This window comes from Cataglyphis hispanica, chromosome 5 (genome assembly GCF_021464435.1).
Source record: "Cataglyphis hispanica isolate Lineage 1 chromosome 5, ULB_Chis1_1.0, whole genome shotgun sequence".
NCBI lineage: Eukaryota > Metazoa > Arthropoda > Insecta > Hymenoptera > Formicidae > Cataglyphis > Cataglyphis hispanica.
In genome coordinates, this window is record NC_065958.1 from 8,697,093 (window position 1) to 8,715,256 (window position 18,164).

The 18,164-nt window shown below is 30.2% G+C and overlaps 3 protein-coding genes across 14 annotated transcripts in view; 1 reads left to right on the top strand and 2 right to left on the bottom strand.

Moving 5' to 3' along the window:
* Positions 1-7,469, bottom strand: part of LOC126849604 (nuclear receptor-binding protein homolog) — a 9,329-nt gene extending 1,860 nt beyond the window's left edge. Inside the window, exons 1-11 of one of the 5 annotated variants that reach the window (XM_050591585.1) lie at positions 7,141-7,469; positions 6,499-6,849; positions 4,962-5,048; positions 4,030-4,254; positions 3,819-3,949; positions 3,602-3,696; positions 1,150-1,233; positions 791-1,078; positions 497-656; positions 219-405; positions 12-131 (exon numbers count right to left, since the gene is read on the bottom strand). In XM_050591585.1, coding sequence (XP_050447542.1) covers positions 12-131; positions 219-405; positions 497-656; positions 791-1,078; positions 1,150-1,233; positions 3,602-3,696; positions 3,819-3,949; positions 4,030-4,254; positions 4,962-5,048; positions 6,499-6,627 — 1,506 coding nt within the window. In that variant the 5' untranslated portion in view covers positions 6,628-6,849; positions 7,141-7,469. Of the gene's footprint in view, positions 1-11; positions 132-218; positions 406-496; positions 657-790; positions 1,079-1,149; positions 1,234-3,601; positions 3,697-3,818; positions 3,950-4,029; positions 4,255-4,961; positions 5,049-6,498; positions 7,020-7,039 lie in introns of those variants that run through there. The other 4 variants (XM_050591584.1, XM_050591583.1, XM_050591582.1 and 1 more) reach the window with 4 other exon arrangements.
* Positions 7,470-7,619: 150 nt separating this feature from the next.
* Positions 7,620-10,034, top strand: LOC126849608 (uncharacterized). Of its 3 annotated transcripts, none has more exons than XM_050591597.1 (3): positions 7,620-7,737; positions 8,939-9,024; positions 9,106-10,034. In XM_050591597.1, the coding sequence occupies exons 1-3, from the start codon at positions 7,691-7,693 to the stop codon at positions 9,891-9,893; spliced, it is 921 nt and encodes a 306-aa protein (XP_050447554.1). In that variant the 5' UTR covers positions 7,620-7,690; the 3' UTR covers positions 9,894-10,034. The 3 variants fall into 3 exon arrangements, with proteins under 3 accessions (XP_050447554.1, XP_050447555.1, XP_050447556.1); XM_050591598.1 differs by having other exon boundaries at positions 7,657-7,742; XM_050591599.1 differs by lacking the exon at positions 7,620-7,737 and adding an exon at positions 8,242-8,718.
* An 87-nt stretch (positions 10,035-10,121) lies between these two features.
* LOC126849601 (integral membrane protein GPR155) lies at positions 10,122-17,029 on the bottom strand. Of its 6 annotated transcripts, none has more exons than XM_050591571.1 (12): positions 16,952-17,029; positions 14,770-14,924; positions 14,540-14,661; positions 14,056-14,345; positions 13,149-13,960; positions 13,003-13,070; positions 12,787-12,933; positions 12,561-12,697; positions 12,217-12,379; positions 11,992-12,151; positions 11,739-11,925; positions 10,122-11,442 (listed from the first exon to the last, which is right to left on the bottom strand). In XM_050591571.1, the coding sequence occupies exons 2-12, from the start codon at positions 14,770-14,772 to the stop codon at positions 11,129-11,131; spliced, it is 2,403 nt and encodes an 800-aa protein (XP_050447528.1). In that variant the 5' UTR covers positions 14,773-14,924; positions 16,952-17,029; the 3' UTR covers positions 10,122-11,128. The 6 variants fall into 6 exon arrangements, with proteins under 6 accessions (XP_050447528.1, XP_050447531.1, XP_050447525.1 ...); XM_050591574.1 differs by lacking the exon at positions 16,952-17,029 and adding an exon at positions 16,728-16,869; XM_050591568.1 differs by lacking the exon at positions 16,952-17,029 and adding an exon at positions 15,326-15,466.
* Positions 17,030-18,164: the final 1,135 nt, after the last annotated feature.

The window sequence follows — 18,164 nt, forward strand, 5'->3', positions numbered from 1 at the left end:
AAGATAATTACCTCATTAATAAACCCAAAATGTACAAGTTCCTGTGCAAGAAGCATTGACGTATCCATTTGGCTCACAGGACACGTCAATTGCCTATTCATCTTGTCATCCATTCGTAACAATATTGTCATCTGCAAAATGTACTAATTTAAGATATACGAGACTGCCATTTATATAGATTATTTCGCATGCTAAAATATTTCATGCATGCCACTCACAAGTAATTCACTACTATCTTCTCTAGGCTTAACATTACACATCATATTAACTACTCTTCGAGACTCCACGTCCACAGGCTCGGGTGTAACCGATTTAACCGATTCTGTCACTTCGGGCGATATGGCTCTCGGTCGGACAGGCGGAGGCAATTTCGCCATAAATGCAGTCAATGGATATATTCCATATCTGCAATGTAAAATCATTCTGGTTACAACTTATCCGATGTAGCACACAAGAGACCGGATCGATGTATCTCATATGTGATTGAGATACTCACTTTACATCTTCAACAAATTTTTCTAATTTTTCCGTAACCGGAATATCACTTAATCGAATTTGTTGCGGGGGCATCCCTTGATACTTTACTTCGGCAACTACGGTATCTGGTCCATATAGCCTTTGTAACACTTCATCTGTGATTGTTTCCGAAATGTTAGCTATAAAAAAAAAAAATTAACATTAAGCGTGATTTATAATTGTAATCATCACTCTTAAATATCAATTATTTTAAGTCTAGTAAAATAATAAATTATTAAATATCAGCATGTAGAGTATAAAATCTTCAACTTACTAGCTGAGTTGACTAAGGCATGCGCTGCAAGCAACTTGAGAGAATGTACTTCGAATAGAAGGGGATGAAACAGCAACTCTTTTGCGCTCGGTCTACTAAGCGGGTCTACCTGAAGACATTTACGAATAAAGTCTTTTTGTTGAACATCGTCTAAAGATTCTATTGTCTTCCAGATGTTCTCTTCGGTAACAATTGTACCCGTATCACCGTTTCCCTGAATTTCCAGCGCGGCCATCTCCAGAGCGCACATCCCGAATGAATAGATATCGATGGCTGGTGTGACGGAATCTTAAAGAGAGATAATAAAAGTTTAAATATATAATCTGTGTATAAACTCGAGATATAAATAGTACACTTACTTCCATATTCTGGAGCTACAAAATGTATATTCTTCATATTCGTTCTACAAGTCTTAATGTGATGATGAATTGCATCTGGAGCCACTGTAATTAGAAAGAGATTATTGCCATTTGTATAAGCTATACCATTTCAAGCTAAACAACATAAAAATGACATATTAATGTGAACGCATTCAATAATGTGTTAGAAAATTTTGTAGGACAGCCATCAGACAGAATTGTATAAATATATGCTCTAGTAATTAATAAAATATGTTTTAGAGATACATATTTGTTATACATTCTGTATGTTTGCTGTCTACATCGAGATGAATGAAACCACTCTAGAAAAATTGTGTTTCTGCTAAAAATTTTTTTTCCTAAGAGTAACTTGAGCCCTCGTAATCAGTAATAATTTTCGCATATACACATGTGTGAAAATGCCTCTGAAAAGAAAAGTGTTTCTTCTCCTTTTTAGTGAAAAAATGTGCAAATAAAACACATAAATAGTTATTTAGTTGAAACAGTAATTTTATATATTTTATTGTTGATTATATAGTTCTGCTATAAAGAGGCATTTTCACTGAATAAATATAAATATTGGGAATGTGGAAAACTTTGAGGAACCCTTTTTAATCAGGGATTACAGGATACATGAACGAAAAAAAAAATACACACGCACACACACACACACACGCGCACCACACACACACACACACACACACACACATATATATATATATATATATATATATATATATATATATATATATATATTAAAATAAAATGAAAATGCGTGCGCTAAATGATTGTGAATGGTGAATAGGACAAAGAGATACAAGAATAGTTTGCCCTCTTTATAGTTAAATATAATTAATAATCAGAATAAATAGTGCAACATAGTGCACTCTAATGAAAAAAATTAAAATAAATTTTGATTACTTGTATATTTAACATAAAATTATTTATATAATTAATATAGAAATTGTTTACCTCTCTATGCCTAATTTACTTAGCTGGCATTAGATGATGACAATCTGCCAAATGAGATTTTTTTTCTTCAATATTCACCACTTTGACAATAACACCAATTGAAGGACACCAACGATGATAGATTTATCCTCTGGATGGACGAAAGTACGATTTGTACTTCCTCTCTCTTCAAAGGCTTTGCTGTGTTTTTTTCATTATCTAGATTAGCCTATTTGCTACAATTAAAAATGAGGACTCAAGTTATTCCTAATATGAAAAGATAGTTTAAACACAATCTTTCTAATGGACTCATGTTACTAACATTATACAGAATTATAGAAAGAGAAACGTTTTATAATCTAGATAGAGTATAGAATATGTACAGATAATGCTAAAGACATTTTAAAAATAAATATAATTCGCTAGAATCACATTCATTCTCATCACAATTAATATTCGATTCTTAGCATACATGGTTTTGTACATTCATATAGCATATATATAAATATATATGTTAGAGAATGCTATTTATGCTAAAAAAAATTTAACTATTTACAAATGATTAATTAATATGTTTGATGCATCCCTGTGTGTATTACATGACTTAATAAATATCGTTTTAAAGATATTCATTTTAAAAATTGAAATAATACACTGTCTTATAATTATAATTATTTATAATAAATAATTCTTTTGTAAGATATAACTGAAATATATATTTCTTTATGAAAATATCTCCATAATGCATTTGTGTGCTGTAGACAAACACCTATTTTGACACGCATAAGATTAATGTATTACTTGTCATGTTGTTTGTTCAATCAGGATCTGAGTCATAAATTTTATTTACTTTCAGTTGAGTAATGAAAGTAAATAAAAAGCGTGTAATATAATTCTAGGAATATCTGCTATATGTTTATATATATAAGGATGTTAAAGAAAAAAGGAAGAATTTAAGAGTTTGGACAGCAGTACTCTTGTCAGTACCCAAATTGAGCAGAAAATGTTAATATAGATTTGCATTTTTCATTCGGTTTGGTGTAGCTCTACTACATACTCTCTCTTTATTTATTTTTTTTTTTTTTAAGGATATATAAATAGAGAAACGAATAATAGAGAATACAATTGCTCTATTCGTTTTGTGTATTTCTCAGATAAAAAAAAAAGTGAAAATGTAATACTTGCTATTTCTCTATGAGAAATTATAATAAAACAAAGATATATAGTTTTATATATATAATAACTCTATGAATGAGAAAAAGATGGAGATACCTCATATACATATAGTCTCATCTTATATGTTATATAAATCGATTATTTAATTCAGAAAATAATAATTTTGCCATATAACAATCCGTTTTTATCAGATTTTACAAATTTAAATATAATGTACAAACATGCTTATCTGTTTAAAAACAAAATGATATCTCTGTATATATTATGTTTTTATAATATGTAACAGAGAAAACTCATTCTACTTTTTTCTTACATGAGTACTTACCTGAACCAATTTTTACAAGACCATTATGTTGAATAAATATAGTGTCACAGGTAAGATTTCCATGTATAATGGGAGGTGAACAGGAATGCAAATAACTGAAATATTTTAAATGTAATAAATATATATATATATATATATATATATATATATATATATATATATAAGTTGGAAATAAATATCGCATTTGCTCAATATAGTTTTATATCATTTACATTACCTAAGCGCAGAAAGTATTTGCGTACACCATCGTTTCCACGCTTGTAGAGGCAACTTTTTTACATTGCGTTTTGTTCGTTTTAGGAACTGTTTCAGGGATCCAGATGACATATATTCTGTTATAAATATAACCTGGAAAATAATATAAAAAGAAACACATTAATAATATATACAAATCGTATTTATATAAATGCAGAATCTCATGCACTTACTCGGGGTTTGTCATTATGGGTATCTGTCCAATACCTATGAAATTTAACAATGTTAGGGTGCTCCAACTGCGTGAGATTCTCAAAAACGAGTTGTATCTTTTCTTCTTGGGCCTTAAAATTTTTTCTTTCCGAAAATTGCACCTCATTCCACACCACTTCAACACCTTCCTCAGTATCCATTGCCAGGTAGGCACAATCAATTCCAGGAACATCTCTCTGTTCTACCTACAGGCACAAAAATAAATAATTAATAAAAATAATTGATTTCTACATATTTCTTAATTATTTATATCTTAATACTAAATAAATGAAAAAAAAAAAATTATAAAACTTTTTCTTTATAAAAATTCGCAAATATACAACACTGTAATATGAAGTAATCTGTATCCAACTGTTACTAGTAAATTTAAAAATATTATTCAGATTTTCCAAGATCATGCAGTTCTCCTATTTATTAGAACTAGATGATCCTAAAGTTCCCGAATAATATTTTTAAATTCACGATCCAGATATATTTAAGATATAGACTGTGACTTGGACAGGTTTATTTGATACAATCTATATATAGATATAATGGACTGCAATACTGTAATCATCCATTTTAAAAGTACTTAAAGTGCCACATTGAAGCGATTTCAACGCCTATTTACTATTACATGGATGTGACCTTGTCAAGAATTTGAAGAGGAGAGATGATTCAGAGGAGGGTTTGCCGCAGATATTAGAGACAATAATGTCCTGCTAGTTCATAATAGTCTAACATATGTAAATTGTTATTGTCTTCAGTCAAATTATTATAATTCGGGACAAAGTACTTTGAGAGAAGAAATAATAATCTGACAAGAAATAAACTGATGATAAACAACTCAATGCACACAAGTACAATAAAACATAAAAATTTTCCCACTTCCTGTTCCAACAATATTACATACTTCCATTTCAGTAACTTCGTTTTCAGTTCCTCTTGTCGATCCAAAATTAGAACCTTCAGCTAACGTAGATTTCGAACCTACATATACCTGAAATAGATATACCTTTTATGATTAATGCAAAATGTGTAGACATTATAAATATAAAAATACATACCTACGTATATATATAAGAAAATAGTTAGATTTATTTAATATAAAGAATATTATTTTTCACAAAATAAAAAAAAGCTAAGATCATATTAAGCATATATCATTTAAAGGAATTAATAATAATTATAAATTTTGTTCATACAACTATAATAGAAGCATAAAAATAAATATAGCAAAAGCATAATGAGATTATTTTTTGAAAACACAAAATGCATTGTAGTTTCTAATATTGAGATAATATAAAATGGTGCAAAATATGTGCAGTGTTTAAAAAATACAATCATATTAAAATCGAAAGCACAATTATACAAATGCCAAGTGAATATAAAACTAATCTTTTATAATGCCATCTAAGGCACAAAATATTATTTTACTTCTATAAAAAATAGGCGTTAAAAATGACTGATGAAAATGAATACAATCAAAATAATTTCATTGATTTATATATTAACAGATTTATATATAACAGAATATCAGCAATCTAATTTTAGAATAAAATATGAATGAGCCTAATATCGGTGAGATGTTTGTGCCAAGAATCTAGTATGAGTTAAGATACAAATGAAGCATACTAAGAATAATATGAGAAATTCAATAATATAAAGAAGATATCTATGTTAAAGCAAATCTCTCAATAATCTGCATACTTTTTATAACAGTACCATCTGTGTACATATGTCCACCTGTATAAATGCAATTTGAAATAAGTTGTCCTAATATTTATTATAACGCAATGTCAAAACAAAAGCATTTTAAACATATGCTAATGATACTGTTTCAGAAGAGATATATCTATAAATAAAATTAAGATATAAAGAAAGATGTAAATGCAATATTAAATGAGTTTTCAGGATGTTTCATGCAAATTATAGCTTGCTTGTGCTAGAGTAGCGTATAAAAATATTGATCGTATATATGTGTTTTACACCTTAAGAAACATCATTAATAAAATATTTTTGCAAGAAATAATTTAATTGTACAATTAGCAGCTGTAGGAATCTCAAGAGTGCAGGAAAGCGTCCAGGAATAGCCATTGACTCTAAACAAGTAGTGAAAATTAATCCAAAAATTATATAGCGAATCAATCTTATAATCCATATTCCAATGACAGATGTTAATGTTAATCTCAGTATTAATACAATAGATTTCGACACTCTACTGTCATAAAATAAAACAGCACAAAGTCTAAAAAAAAAAACATTTAGAAGATATACAAAAGAGTAAAACATTTATCGAATCAAAATTTTTTAAGAAACCTTACATGCTGTGGCAAGCTATAACTCTCGAATACAAAACAATGTAACATGCAAAAGCGCTCCACATCAGCGAAAGAAAATATGAAATGGGGAACAGAATATCAGTCGAAATAATTTAAAGAAACATGTACCTCTTCCCGGCGCTTAAGCCACCGCCCGCAGGGGCTCTCTTCCAGGATCTCGCTCTCATCCTCGGAATCTTCACCACTTTCCCGCGGTGACTTGTGCTCTGGGTCCGTGCTGGAGCGGCTCCCGGGCATCACACACACTTGCGATTAGTTAGAGAGGCAGCAGCGAACAACAGGCCAAACTCATCGGTGACGACGGCGATGATGTTCTCTGTCTCTCCCTCTCTCTCTCTCTTTTTCAGTCTCGCATCTAGGTCTGGCCACGACAACGACCGGCAACGTACTATGACTCGTGGTAAGGGTGTACGAGGAAAACAACAGTGGCCACAGCGGCAGCGTCGGCGTCGTCGATGTCTGCTACAGCAGCAATAGCAACAGCAATAGCAACAGCGGCGGCAGCGGCAGCAGCAGCGGTGACGACGACAACGACGGCAGTGGCAACAACAATAACAATAATAATAATAATAATAATAATAATAATAATAATAATAATAATAACAATAATAATAATAGTAATAATAATAATAATAATAATAAAAACAACGTTGCAAACGGCGTGTCGCGCGTTACTCGTAACAACTCGCGCGTAATAGGGTAGGGTAGGGTAGGATATTACTACGTGCCCTGGGATCGCACTGCACTCACAAGTGACACATGCAGGTGCACACAGCGCGCCCGCTTGTCTCCGACTGGCCGAGACTGAGACCCGGAGCGACGATATTTCTGATCTTACGCGACGTACGCGCGCTACTCGACGCTACACGGCTTCGTTCAGGGACGCGTCGCGGTGCAGAACATCGCGTTACCCGCTCGCGTATCGCACTGTCAAAATAAAACCTTCCTATTGCGAACGAATCTGCCTCGATGTGACACACACTCTGGCTCTGGCATTCATCTTTCGCCTATGCCTATGTCTTTGATCACGTCGTCACGTCACGCTCGCCCGTCCCGATTCCCGATTTCCAACGTTGCTTCGGAATTTCGGATCTTTCGACTACGATCGCGACGCCGTCTGTCGACCAATCAGCCGCGACAACGCCCTTGACCATTGGGCCACGCGCGCGCGCGATTGGACGAAACGCTTCGACCAATCACATCATTTTACGCTATCGTCATCCGAAAAAAGGGAAAAAAAAAAACGTGTGACTCCGACCTCCGACTCCGACTCGGACACTCTACGTTGTCCCGTTAATACATGCCATACAGAGCGTCGGCTAGGACCGCCAGGACCAGCAGATCAACGCAAAGTACAGAGTGGAAGTTTCTTCTTGACTATTTTGTTTCTTGTTCTTTTTATTTTTCCTTTCCCTTTCTCTTTGCTATATTCGAACATATATATATTTTTTTTAATAAAAAATGCTATAAAATGTATCAGAAAAAAACAGAGACAAATCTTGTGTATTCTTTTTTTTTCGCCATTTTTCAAATAATTATTTTTCTATAAATAGGCTTGGAAATGTGGCAATGTTATGAAATATTTATAACTTTCGAAGATTTATGTTTCGAAATCGAAATTAGATAACGGAAGAAGTAAATAGAAAGAAGAAAATTCGATATCACATTCCACAAATATTTGTATTATTTATTATATTTGCTTTAAAAATATCCATCAATAATTTCGAATTTGACAAAGATAAACGGAGAATATTATATTTCTCTGTGATTTATTCAGAGAAATATAATATTCTCCGTTTATCTTTGTCAAAATCGAAATTATATCGAGAGAAATAAAGGTACAATAAAAATATGTGCTAGAAAAATATGCAATATTCTAGAATTTGTAAAAGTAATAAGAAATTAATTATTATATTAACATATTAATTTTCTAAATATTTATATTATATTTATATTTCACGAATATAATTTTTGAAATAAATAAGGATTGATGCAACTTGATGTAACTCGAAACTTAATATCGATAATATTATCGCATTCCTAATCAGCGCGAATACAAGGGAATATATATCTCTTGTTTTATTTTTAAAAATATTGACTTTATAATAAAATCTTGTATCTTTCCCTTTATTAAAGATCAAAGATTTAAATAAAATTATCATCTTATTGAACAATGGCTCACATTTTCGGCATAAAACACTCGTCATAAAATGACGATGATTCGATGATTTGGTTATGCTTGTTGAATTACGTACAATACGGCATGCGCTCGAAGAAAAGCAATGTCGAATTTTTAGTTTGTTCTTTCATATCTGCGTGACACATTGTGTAATAAGAAATTATTACTTTTATACTTAAATACACATTTCACTGATATTTTATTGATAAAGTCACTCAAAGTATAACGGTGAAATCCAATATCATATAATAAAAGTGTCGATGTAATCGTATCTTTCCAAGTACATTATCATTTTTCCCTGTATTTTTTATCGTAATCAACACAATTGTGCCACATATATTTTATCTCTTTTTTTTTTTCTCTGTGAAGCTACATACAGTGTATCTTATGTAAAATGGCATACATGGAAAAATTACCTGTATTAGAAGGAGCAAGAGTAATTGTTATAGATGAAGGTTGGCTATTTTTTAATTAAATACTTGATCTGAGTCAACATATATATCTTACAAATCAGAAAAATATTATTTATTTTGCAGGATTAGATGTAATGTATGCAGGAACGTTAATAACTGGATGGCTGCATGCATGGAAGGAGAAGGATCCTAATTATAGTATAGATTTATTATCATTTTCTGATCCAAGACTTTGGTACGACAACGAACCTATACCACTTACATCCAAAAATATACATTTACATGATTATTATACTGTAGATGTAAACAAAGTTGCAAAGAGAGATTTGGAAAATCTTGAATATATACTTAAAACTGTCAAGTTGAAACCTCGGAATATAATTATTGTCAACTGCTTGAGTTCCTTAATTCTCAATGTAGGTCTAGCAAAGGCTCTATGGTTCATAGAAAAATTAAGTAAGCAGGTGTCGCAACTTATATGCATCTATCGGAGAGATATTATATGGAAAGTTCCTGCAATTGAAACTTTGGGTACTACTTATGTTAAGCTGGAGAAATTTACCGGTATTAGCTCTATAAATAATTTAATTTACACTGCAAGGCTCACCCATAGAAAATTGGGTGGTTCCATAATATGTCAAACAGAAATAATAAAACAGGAGAGTACATCTTATCTGATTAATGCTGAAAAAATTACGATAAATTCTCGCAAGTCAGAAGCAAATGGAAGTCAACCAGTGAAAATTGAGTCATCGTTTAGAATAGAAATGAATGCTCGAGAAATGGAACAAAGAAACAAAACACCTTTACCTTATACTCTTAATACAACAAATACATCCAGAGTATTTTATCACCCGGATGATGTAGATGATATAGATGAGGACGATCCTGATGATGATCTGTGTTTCTGAATTTATAAAAATTCAGAGCTATAGATAGAATATATGATTATAATAATACATATTTTTTATAAAATAAAACTGTTCTATTTTATAAATTTTGTTGTTATCCAAATATTTTTTTGTTCAATATATATTTTACAATAATGAAAAGAAAAGAAAATAATTGTATATGTCAATAAGTATTTGCACTTATAATTGTCGTATATTTATTACCTCAGCATACATAGTACATATAGATTCATTTTAATAAACAATTTAATAAAACGTGATAGTTTATAAAGGAAAAATCAGATAAATCCTCATATCTAATAAAAATTTTTGGGCTATTATATTCATTGTATAATCCTTACTCATGACTTCTTATTAGATATAATTTTTCGTGATCAGCAATATAAATTATTAAATTCTCTCTCTTTCGCATATATTTCATTTGTCTTTGTTTTTTTTAATCATTACTTTCTCATCATATTTACATCCCATCTTTAATTAAATACATTCATAAATATTTCAGATACTAAATAAATCAAATTCTTGTATTCGCTTTCTTGTATTAAAAGATTTCTCATGTCAAACTGTATATATTGAGAGTGCAGTATGTAATATACTAAACACAGCCTTTACTCATTTTATATATAATTACAAACGAAAAAAATAAAAAAAAATAAAAAAAAACCTAATACTGATACTGCTTTTCAATAAATAATAGAAATATACATCATTGTATTATGCAAAGAAATTTTATGCCATGTTTCATTAATGTAAATATTTCAAAAGATATTTTTCTTTTCGGAAATTTTTTCATATTTTCGAGATCCTATACAAATTATGTCACATAATTAAAATTTTTCTATCTTATATTGAACTATGTACAAATAAATTAATTATATAAATAATCTTTTGTGCTTACATTTAAATAATTTCAAACACACATAGTCAAACTCTATTCACATATTCTCATGATCAATTCCGAAAAACTAAATTCATCTTTCCCTTTGCAATATTCTGATACTAATTAAATAACTAATTTGTTATTAGTTTTATGCGAATGATAGAGATTTCTCTTTCTGAAAAGAAAATTAAGAAGAGAAAGATTGCTCAATTTAAACGAGTAAAGAATATGTAAATTCGATTTTATAATATAAATAATCTTAGTTCAATCATTCCCCTTATTCAAATAATCAGTATTTAAAATATTGAATAGGAATCGAGCTAGTTTGTCTTTTCAAAAACATTTGAAAATTTAATTATATGTTGAACGTATATAAAAGATTTTGATCATAGAAGTGATGTGTACCATCAACATGTTGTAGGACTCTACTTTCCAATAAACAGCGACCATATTGGACAGCTTCCTCTCGACTGTTGACAATTCCAACTTCGAGCAACCAGTTGACCAAATCCGACCCCGAAAAAACTCCTTTATATACCTTCAACAATCGCCTGCGGCACATAGATATACGTGCCCGACATGCTTCCAAGTGACATTGATTAAATTGCTCTCGGATTGCTCTTACTTCTGTACTAAGAGCATTTTCGCAAGGTAACTGTAATTCTTTTCCTATAAAATAATAAAATTTAATTAAATATTATAAAATATAATTAAATATTAATTTAATTTAATTCAATATTATAATATTATCAAATATATATCAAATGATAAATTAATTATAAAATATAAAAATATAAAAAATTATGTTTGATATAAAAAATGTTTGCTATAAAAAATTATGTTTGATATAAATTTATATAATACTTCTTATTTTGATATATGTATACAATATCTATAAATTTACATGCATGAACTTGTGCATAAATATAAAATATAAAATTTATCATTTGTCATACAGATCATACCAGATTGCCACTTTCTGCATATTTTTCGAAGCCAACCTCCCAATTTACCCAAACTAGGATCTAGTCCAAAGATGGCAAACGCTATTAAAGATTGTCCAAAGTTCAATGCCACATCCAAAAATGCAAGTTCTGCATAAATACCAGTTAACTGCTCCATTATTAATGTTCCCACAGATATCGATAAACCCTATAATGTCAACATTGATTTCACAATATCTTCATAATATCTAAGTAATAAAAGTAATTTACATACAATAAACATGGAACACAGCAGTAAAATAAGGAAAACGAGATGTCGCAAAATCTGAGGATCATTATCTGTATCTGTTTCATTTTCTTCATCACAATCTCTCTGTAAATCATTATCTCTGCATGCTCCATTCGGACAACCATTTTGAAATTCACAGCCAATTCTAAAAAAATATTGTTTATAATTTGCAAATTTTTATTTACTTATTTCCATTTTTTATTAACTTACATAGGTGCATTAATTAATGGAGAAACTAAATCTTCCACATCTACTATATTTCTTTCATTATTTTCGACTGTAGTATTTTCTGTATTGTTTCTTATATGTTCATATGACATTGTGATGTGTCTTCTTTGATATCTCTGTTGTAACACCAAACAACCTAATGTCACTGTACAGCATAAAATAGTTATTAAAAAATTCGTGTATAAAAATATTATGTCCTCATATATAGTAACATAATATAATAATAATAATAATAATAATAATAATAATAATAATAATAATTTAAAATATAAATGTTGCTAAATGTTAAAAATATGGATTAATATCTCTTATTGAAAGTATTGTACCTATAAAGCAAAATATTAATATGAATGAAGATGCAGCAGCTTGAGTTCTGCTCAATTGAAAATTCGGATTTTTTAAATCAAATTCAGATGGAGTTTGTGTAACAATGCACATTATTGTCACCATTAAAAGTGGTATTCTGCAAATAAATTATTATATTATATAAATAAATATAGTAATATTTGTATTTAAATTAAAAACTAGTAAGAAAAACTCTTGCATCCATACCCCCATCCAATAGGATAAAACCATTTTTGAAGATTTTCAACAAAGGATAATGAACGTGAACTCAGAAATAGTAATGTTGCTGCAATTGCAGCCGTCCATATCCTGCTTGCATATACACCAGTGGTTATTAAAATGAACTGAATGTACCTATAATAATAAAACAATTGAAAACAAAATTTTACTTAATAGAAAATAATTATATGCAGTTTTTATTACCATAATGTTGATCGATTACCGCTTGGATCAAGTTTTGACCAAATAATCACACCGATCACTGCTGCGAGCTGAAAAATATATTTGTACATATGATATTAAACTAAGTATACATAGAAACATATTTTAATAATTTGTTACATATATACCTGCGCAATTACAAGACACAAAGTGCATCGATGAGTGACTTTATTATATCTTTTCCGTCCAAATCCAAGAAAACATATCAATAACCATATACAAGCTATTACTGATGCAACGCTTATATCAAAGGAAAAAGTATTTAGTTGTCGTGCATAATTAGCTGGTGTAATTCCAGCATAAACTGCGTTAACCACTTTAGCTGATACAAACATAAGTGGAGCAGAGAGAAACGTACAAGCTACCATCGCTGACGCGATTAGATCGATTTCGAGATTATATCGCAAAGTGAAAATAAATAAAGCTGGTGCTGTCGGGATAGTACCGTATAGAAAGCCGTAAGTACTCAAATTTCTCGTTTCCGTCAAGTTATCTCCGGCATTCAAGAGAATAATGGATTCTCTTATGACTAGAGGCAGAACTAGCAGCTTCACCGAGATCAATATACCCGGTATAACTAGCGCAGTACCTTTCAATTTGTGTATCTTTCCTACCATCATTGAGCCAAGAAGGAACAATGCGCTAGCGGAGAAAGCATTACCGAGTACTTCGAGAATTGCGGCTAGTAAGCGCGGCACGCTGTGACTAAATATAAGATTGCCTATAATGCCCAAGACTGTCATGAACAGTACTGGATTCAGTATGACACCTTTCACGATGGAATAAACCATGTTCCTACAATTTGTGTTCTCCTCCACGCGTCGCTTGCCTATTTCCAACAATACGAAACCTATCGGATTTAAAATGGCCAGCGATATAGGCGCCATCAGATATAGATATGCAGCATATTCTGGATGTGTTTTTCCATATAAAGCATCAACTAAAATGGCAATAATTAATATAAAGAAATATATTAGACAATATAAAAGTATGGAATTATGCATAAATATGATATGATAATTTTATTGTTCTCACTCATTGGATATCCAATAGCAAAATCATTGCTTTGAGTAGTAAATATTGCAAAGAGTGCAGCACGTCCAGGATTGGATGGCTTTTTAATTACTAATGAAACTGCGAGTACTGTAATGAACACACAGCTCTTAGCAAGCAGTACAGCGAGTAAAAATTTCCAATTAACCAAGGTGAAGTCAAGTTTTGCCAGAGACATGAAGATTAGCGATGGCAAAGCAAAAGTACCCACAAAAGTATTTAAGCCATTTGCTTCGGTTTTTGTCATCATACCAAATCTTCCCGCTAGATATCTGTGAAATACATATTCTCATTATTATTAACATAAAATCTTTAATTAATCATTTAATCTATGTATATTTAATATGTGAGAAAAATTAAGAACAATACTGCAGAGTCCAGGAAAGATTTAAGTATATATATTTAAATCCTTAATAATTTCTTATTTCATTAATCAGATAAACAATTAATAAATGCATTTTCTTACCCACATAGTATAATACCAAAGCATTGTATCAGTGCAAGATATAAATTATCTGTTGGTTCATCCTCAGTCTCTGTGTATTGATTTGTGTTCAAAGATAAAGATGTTGATAATTCTTGATTAATCTAAAATTAAAAAAAGGTATACAAGATAAGAAGTGTCTTATGTAATATAAATTTGCAGGCAGTGCAAAAAAAAAGCATTCATTTATTTTATATCTGTAACATATATACCATTTTTTCTACTATATCAATAAAATTATCATCTCTTTAACATATCGTAATTAATGTTGTAAAAGTGGGCCTCTTGTATAATAAACTCATATGAAGTTTTCATATTTCCATTAATATTAACAAAGAATATGCTGTTTTAAAGGTACACGAACAACCTATAATCACACAAGAATTTCTTCTATAATTTTAATACTTTAATATTTTTATTCTTTTACATTCTAATATAGATTTATCAGTAACATATGTTTAGAGAAAGGAAAATTGACAATTATGAAATATTATATATTTCAATATGTGTACATATGCAAAAATATAAAATTTATGTGAAACTGTAAAGTATTCTGCTGACAGAGAAAAAGTAAGTTTATTTCATTAGGCGATCATAACGATTTACGTTTTTGACAACTCGATCATATGTAATTTGACACTTGATAGCACGAATACCTAACTAAAATGTCACTGTATGTGAAAAATATCGATCAATCGGGATACATATTTTTCCGGTCTAAAAACACGCTAAAATAGCGGAAAGTTCCCGAGTGCCGGCGAACGTTACCTTAATATTAGCAACGAAAAATGAATAAAGATTGCTATCATTACGCTCAAGGACAAAGTCCGGCATAGCGTTAGCCATTCATGACACGCACATCACAGGTGATACCGCGCAGTCGCGAATATTGGCGGTCTCAGTAAATGCGCAAAATACATGGCGATTGGCTCTTCGCACGTCATATGGTCCGCTCTAAATAATCACGTGATCAGGTATAACATAGCTGAGTAAGTTTTTAAAACGTGACAGAGAGAAAATATATGATCTGTTATATTTATTTATTATTCTCTCTTTCTTTTACAATTTGTACATACATCCTAAATTCAAACGTATAGTATCGAGTAATTTTTACGACATATTTATACATTTCAATTATACAAAAATGTATGTATATATTTATCTTGTTTTTATCTTTTTAGACAAGAATATTTTATTAGATTATCGAAATACAAATTGAAACATATATCTCATCATTAAGTTATCTCTTTATATGTCGCTGCTAACAATTTATCTACATATATTTCATGTGTTCATATCTTTTTAATATATTATTCATCTTTGAAATTTTGATTTTTTAATTTGAATATATTATTGTCATCCGTTCACTTTAACTTTTTATAATTTTATCCTTCATTATATTACTGATGTTTTTTTATTTAAAAATGTAGCAATTTTCTGATTATATAAATGCTTCCATATATCACTCTTGCATCACGTTTTCATCTTTTTAAATAAATCCAGATATTATTCAATGTACATGTGTCTCTTGACATGTAATAACATATAATACACTCATCAAATCACACATATATATATATATATATATATATATATATATATATATATATATTTTGCAGTAAATGTATCAAAATAAAAACTATTCAATAACATGACACAAATGATGTAAATAACAAATATCATTAAAGTATCGTAAAGATATCTTAAAGACGTCTAATCTTTCAGATAAAGCGTAAGTGCGACTTTTCCTCTTCTAGAATACATACACACCACACACACACACACACACACACACACACACACACACACACACACACACACACACACACACACACACATATACATACTACTGCGTAAAAATATATTTAAATAAATTTTTGACGCAATATTCATTTAAATTCATTGCGCCAGTTATATGCAAAAATGTTTGAGTATATATATATATATATATATATATATATATACAGACTGAGAAAATAATTTGCATTTAACCAGCGCGTTTTGACATATGTTGACTCTTGCTGCTCTGAATATTTCTTTTCTCTAAATATATTTTCATTTGAAAAGAATTAGGTATTGTGTCATAAAAAAGCAAGAATTATAAAAAATTATCGTTATTTAGAAGCGTGTTAATAACACGTAACATTATATCAAACAATATCATGCTCACGTATATATATCATGTTATCTATTCGATGAAATTGCGCCGCAATTTTATAATTCAACGATATATTGCAAAACATATCATTTTTTCATACAGCTCTTTCCTTGTGCCACATAATTTCCAACAAGCACTTTTTCGCATTCTTCGGCCACGCCAATGCATGCTGTTATTCACGCTTACGTAAGCAGTTCGATGTATGTAATTGCAGTCCTATACGGATATTTATATACCAGAGGTGCTTCATTTGATTGCCGAAGTCGCATATCGCTGAGAATCTTGTATCCAGATTTCTTCAACGACATATAAATTCCGACTAATTTCTATTTATCGATGAAATATGCTCATCCTACGATAAGAGAAAAGAAAAATGTAAAAAAAAAAATTGTCTAGGATTAATAAAATCATTGAACGTGTATTGAAGGAAAGATATCCAACCATTTAGATTTTAGAAAAAGACTAATTCGAACATATTTTTTCCATATTGTTTTTTTTATCTTTGATAGATTTTAAGATGCTCAAACTTCAAATGAGAAAAAAAACCATTCTGCATAACAAAATATATTTATTCTATATATTTATTATGTACTACATTATGCATTACACCGATGTAAAGGATTTTAAATCGAAACTATTGGATGATACCAAATAGCGGAAATAAAAGTCTCGTTTCGTATTATGTTTACAAAAAAGATTGCGATGATTAATTATTAAATGTACATGTATGTATCTCTGTGGTGAACGGTAAATGCGTCACTATGACTATGCATGAATCATATAACTCCGGATGTGAAACACGGTACAAAGAACCGCTTTATCAATCAACAGATTTGCAATGAATGTCTCGAACAATCGTTCTTATTAGGTAACGAATACTGGGAAAATTCGGAAAGATTCTCAAATTAGTAATATTTTAAATAAATTTCTATACATTATCACTGATTGTACAATTTGCATATACACACGATTACAGGTAATGTCTTAATTTGGATAACTAGAGATGTTGATTATTCATAAGCAACTTTAAAATATATGTATAAAAGGGATGCGATAATGTAACAACAGAAATAAAGTCAGATTCTGTTAAATCTATCAATGTGGCGCGATGACTAACGCATAAATATTTCCGCACCGAACGCTTTACGCGCAAACTTATTTTGTTAGTTCTTGCGCAATATTACAAAAGAATGTCTCATCATTTGATTCTGACGCGCTAACATACGCGCTAGCTGTAATAAATACGTAAAGGGAAAATATGTTCTACGCAGTAGACGAAGGAGAGCGTGGCAATTGGTTCATATCCAATTCTCATGAGTGAATTGCGTTACTGCGCTGTTCGCTTTAATCGGGTCATACGATAATCACGTGAACGATAGCAAACATATATTTAACTGTTTGGAGAGGTCCGTGACATGGCTAGAATCTCGTCAAAATCAAGCAAAATTG

What these genes read in the sequence shown, in the direction of transcription:
- LOC126849608 (XM_050591597.1), top strand. Translation starts at nt 7,691, where the DNA reads ATGCCATACAGAGCGTCGGCTAGGACCGCCAGGACCAGCAGATCAAC. An exon ending in GCCAGGACCAGCAGATCAAC is followed by an intron (nt 7,738 to 8,938) that starts GCAAAGTACAGA and finishes TTCTCTGTGAAG; the next exon opens with CTACATACAGTGTATCTTAT. An exon ending in AGTAATTGTTATAGATGAAG is followed by an intron (nt 9,025 to 9,105) that starts GTTGGCTATTTT and finishes TTTATTTTGCAG; the next exon opens with GATTAGATGTAATGTATGCA.
- LOC126849601 (XM_050591571.1), bottom strand. An exon ending in TGCTATTGGATATCCAATGA is followed by an intron (nt 13,961 to 14,055) that starts GTGAGAACAATA and finishes TTGCCATTTTAG; the next exon opens with TTGATGCTTTATATGGAAAA. An exon ending in GGTAATCGATCAACATTATG is followed by an intron (nt 12,934 to 13,002) that starts GTAATAAAAACT and finishes TTATTATTATAG; the next exon opens with GTACATTCAGTTCATTTTAA.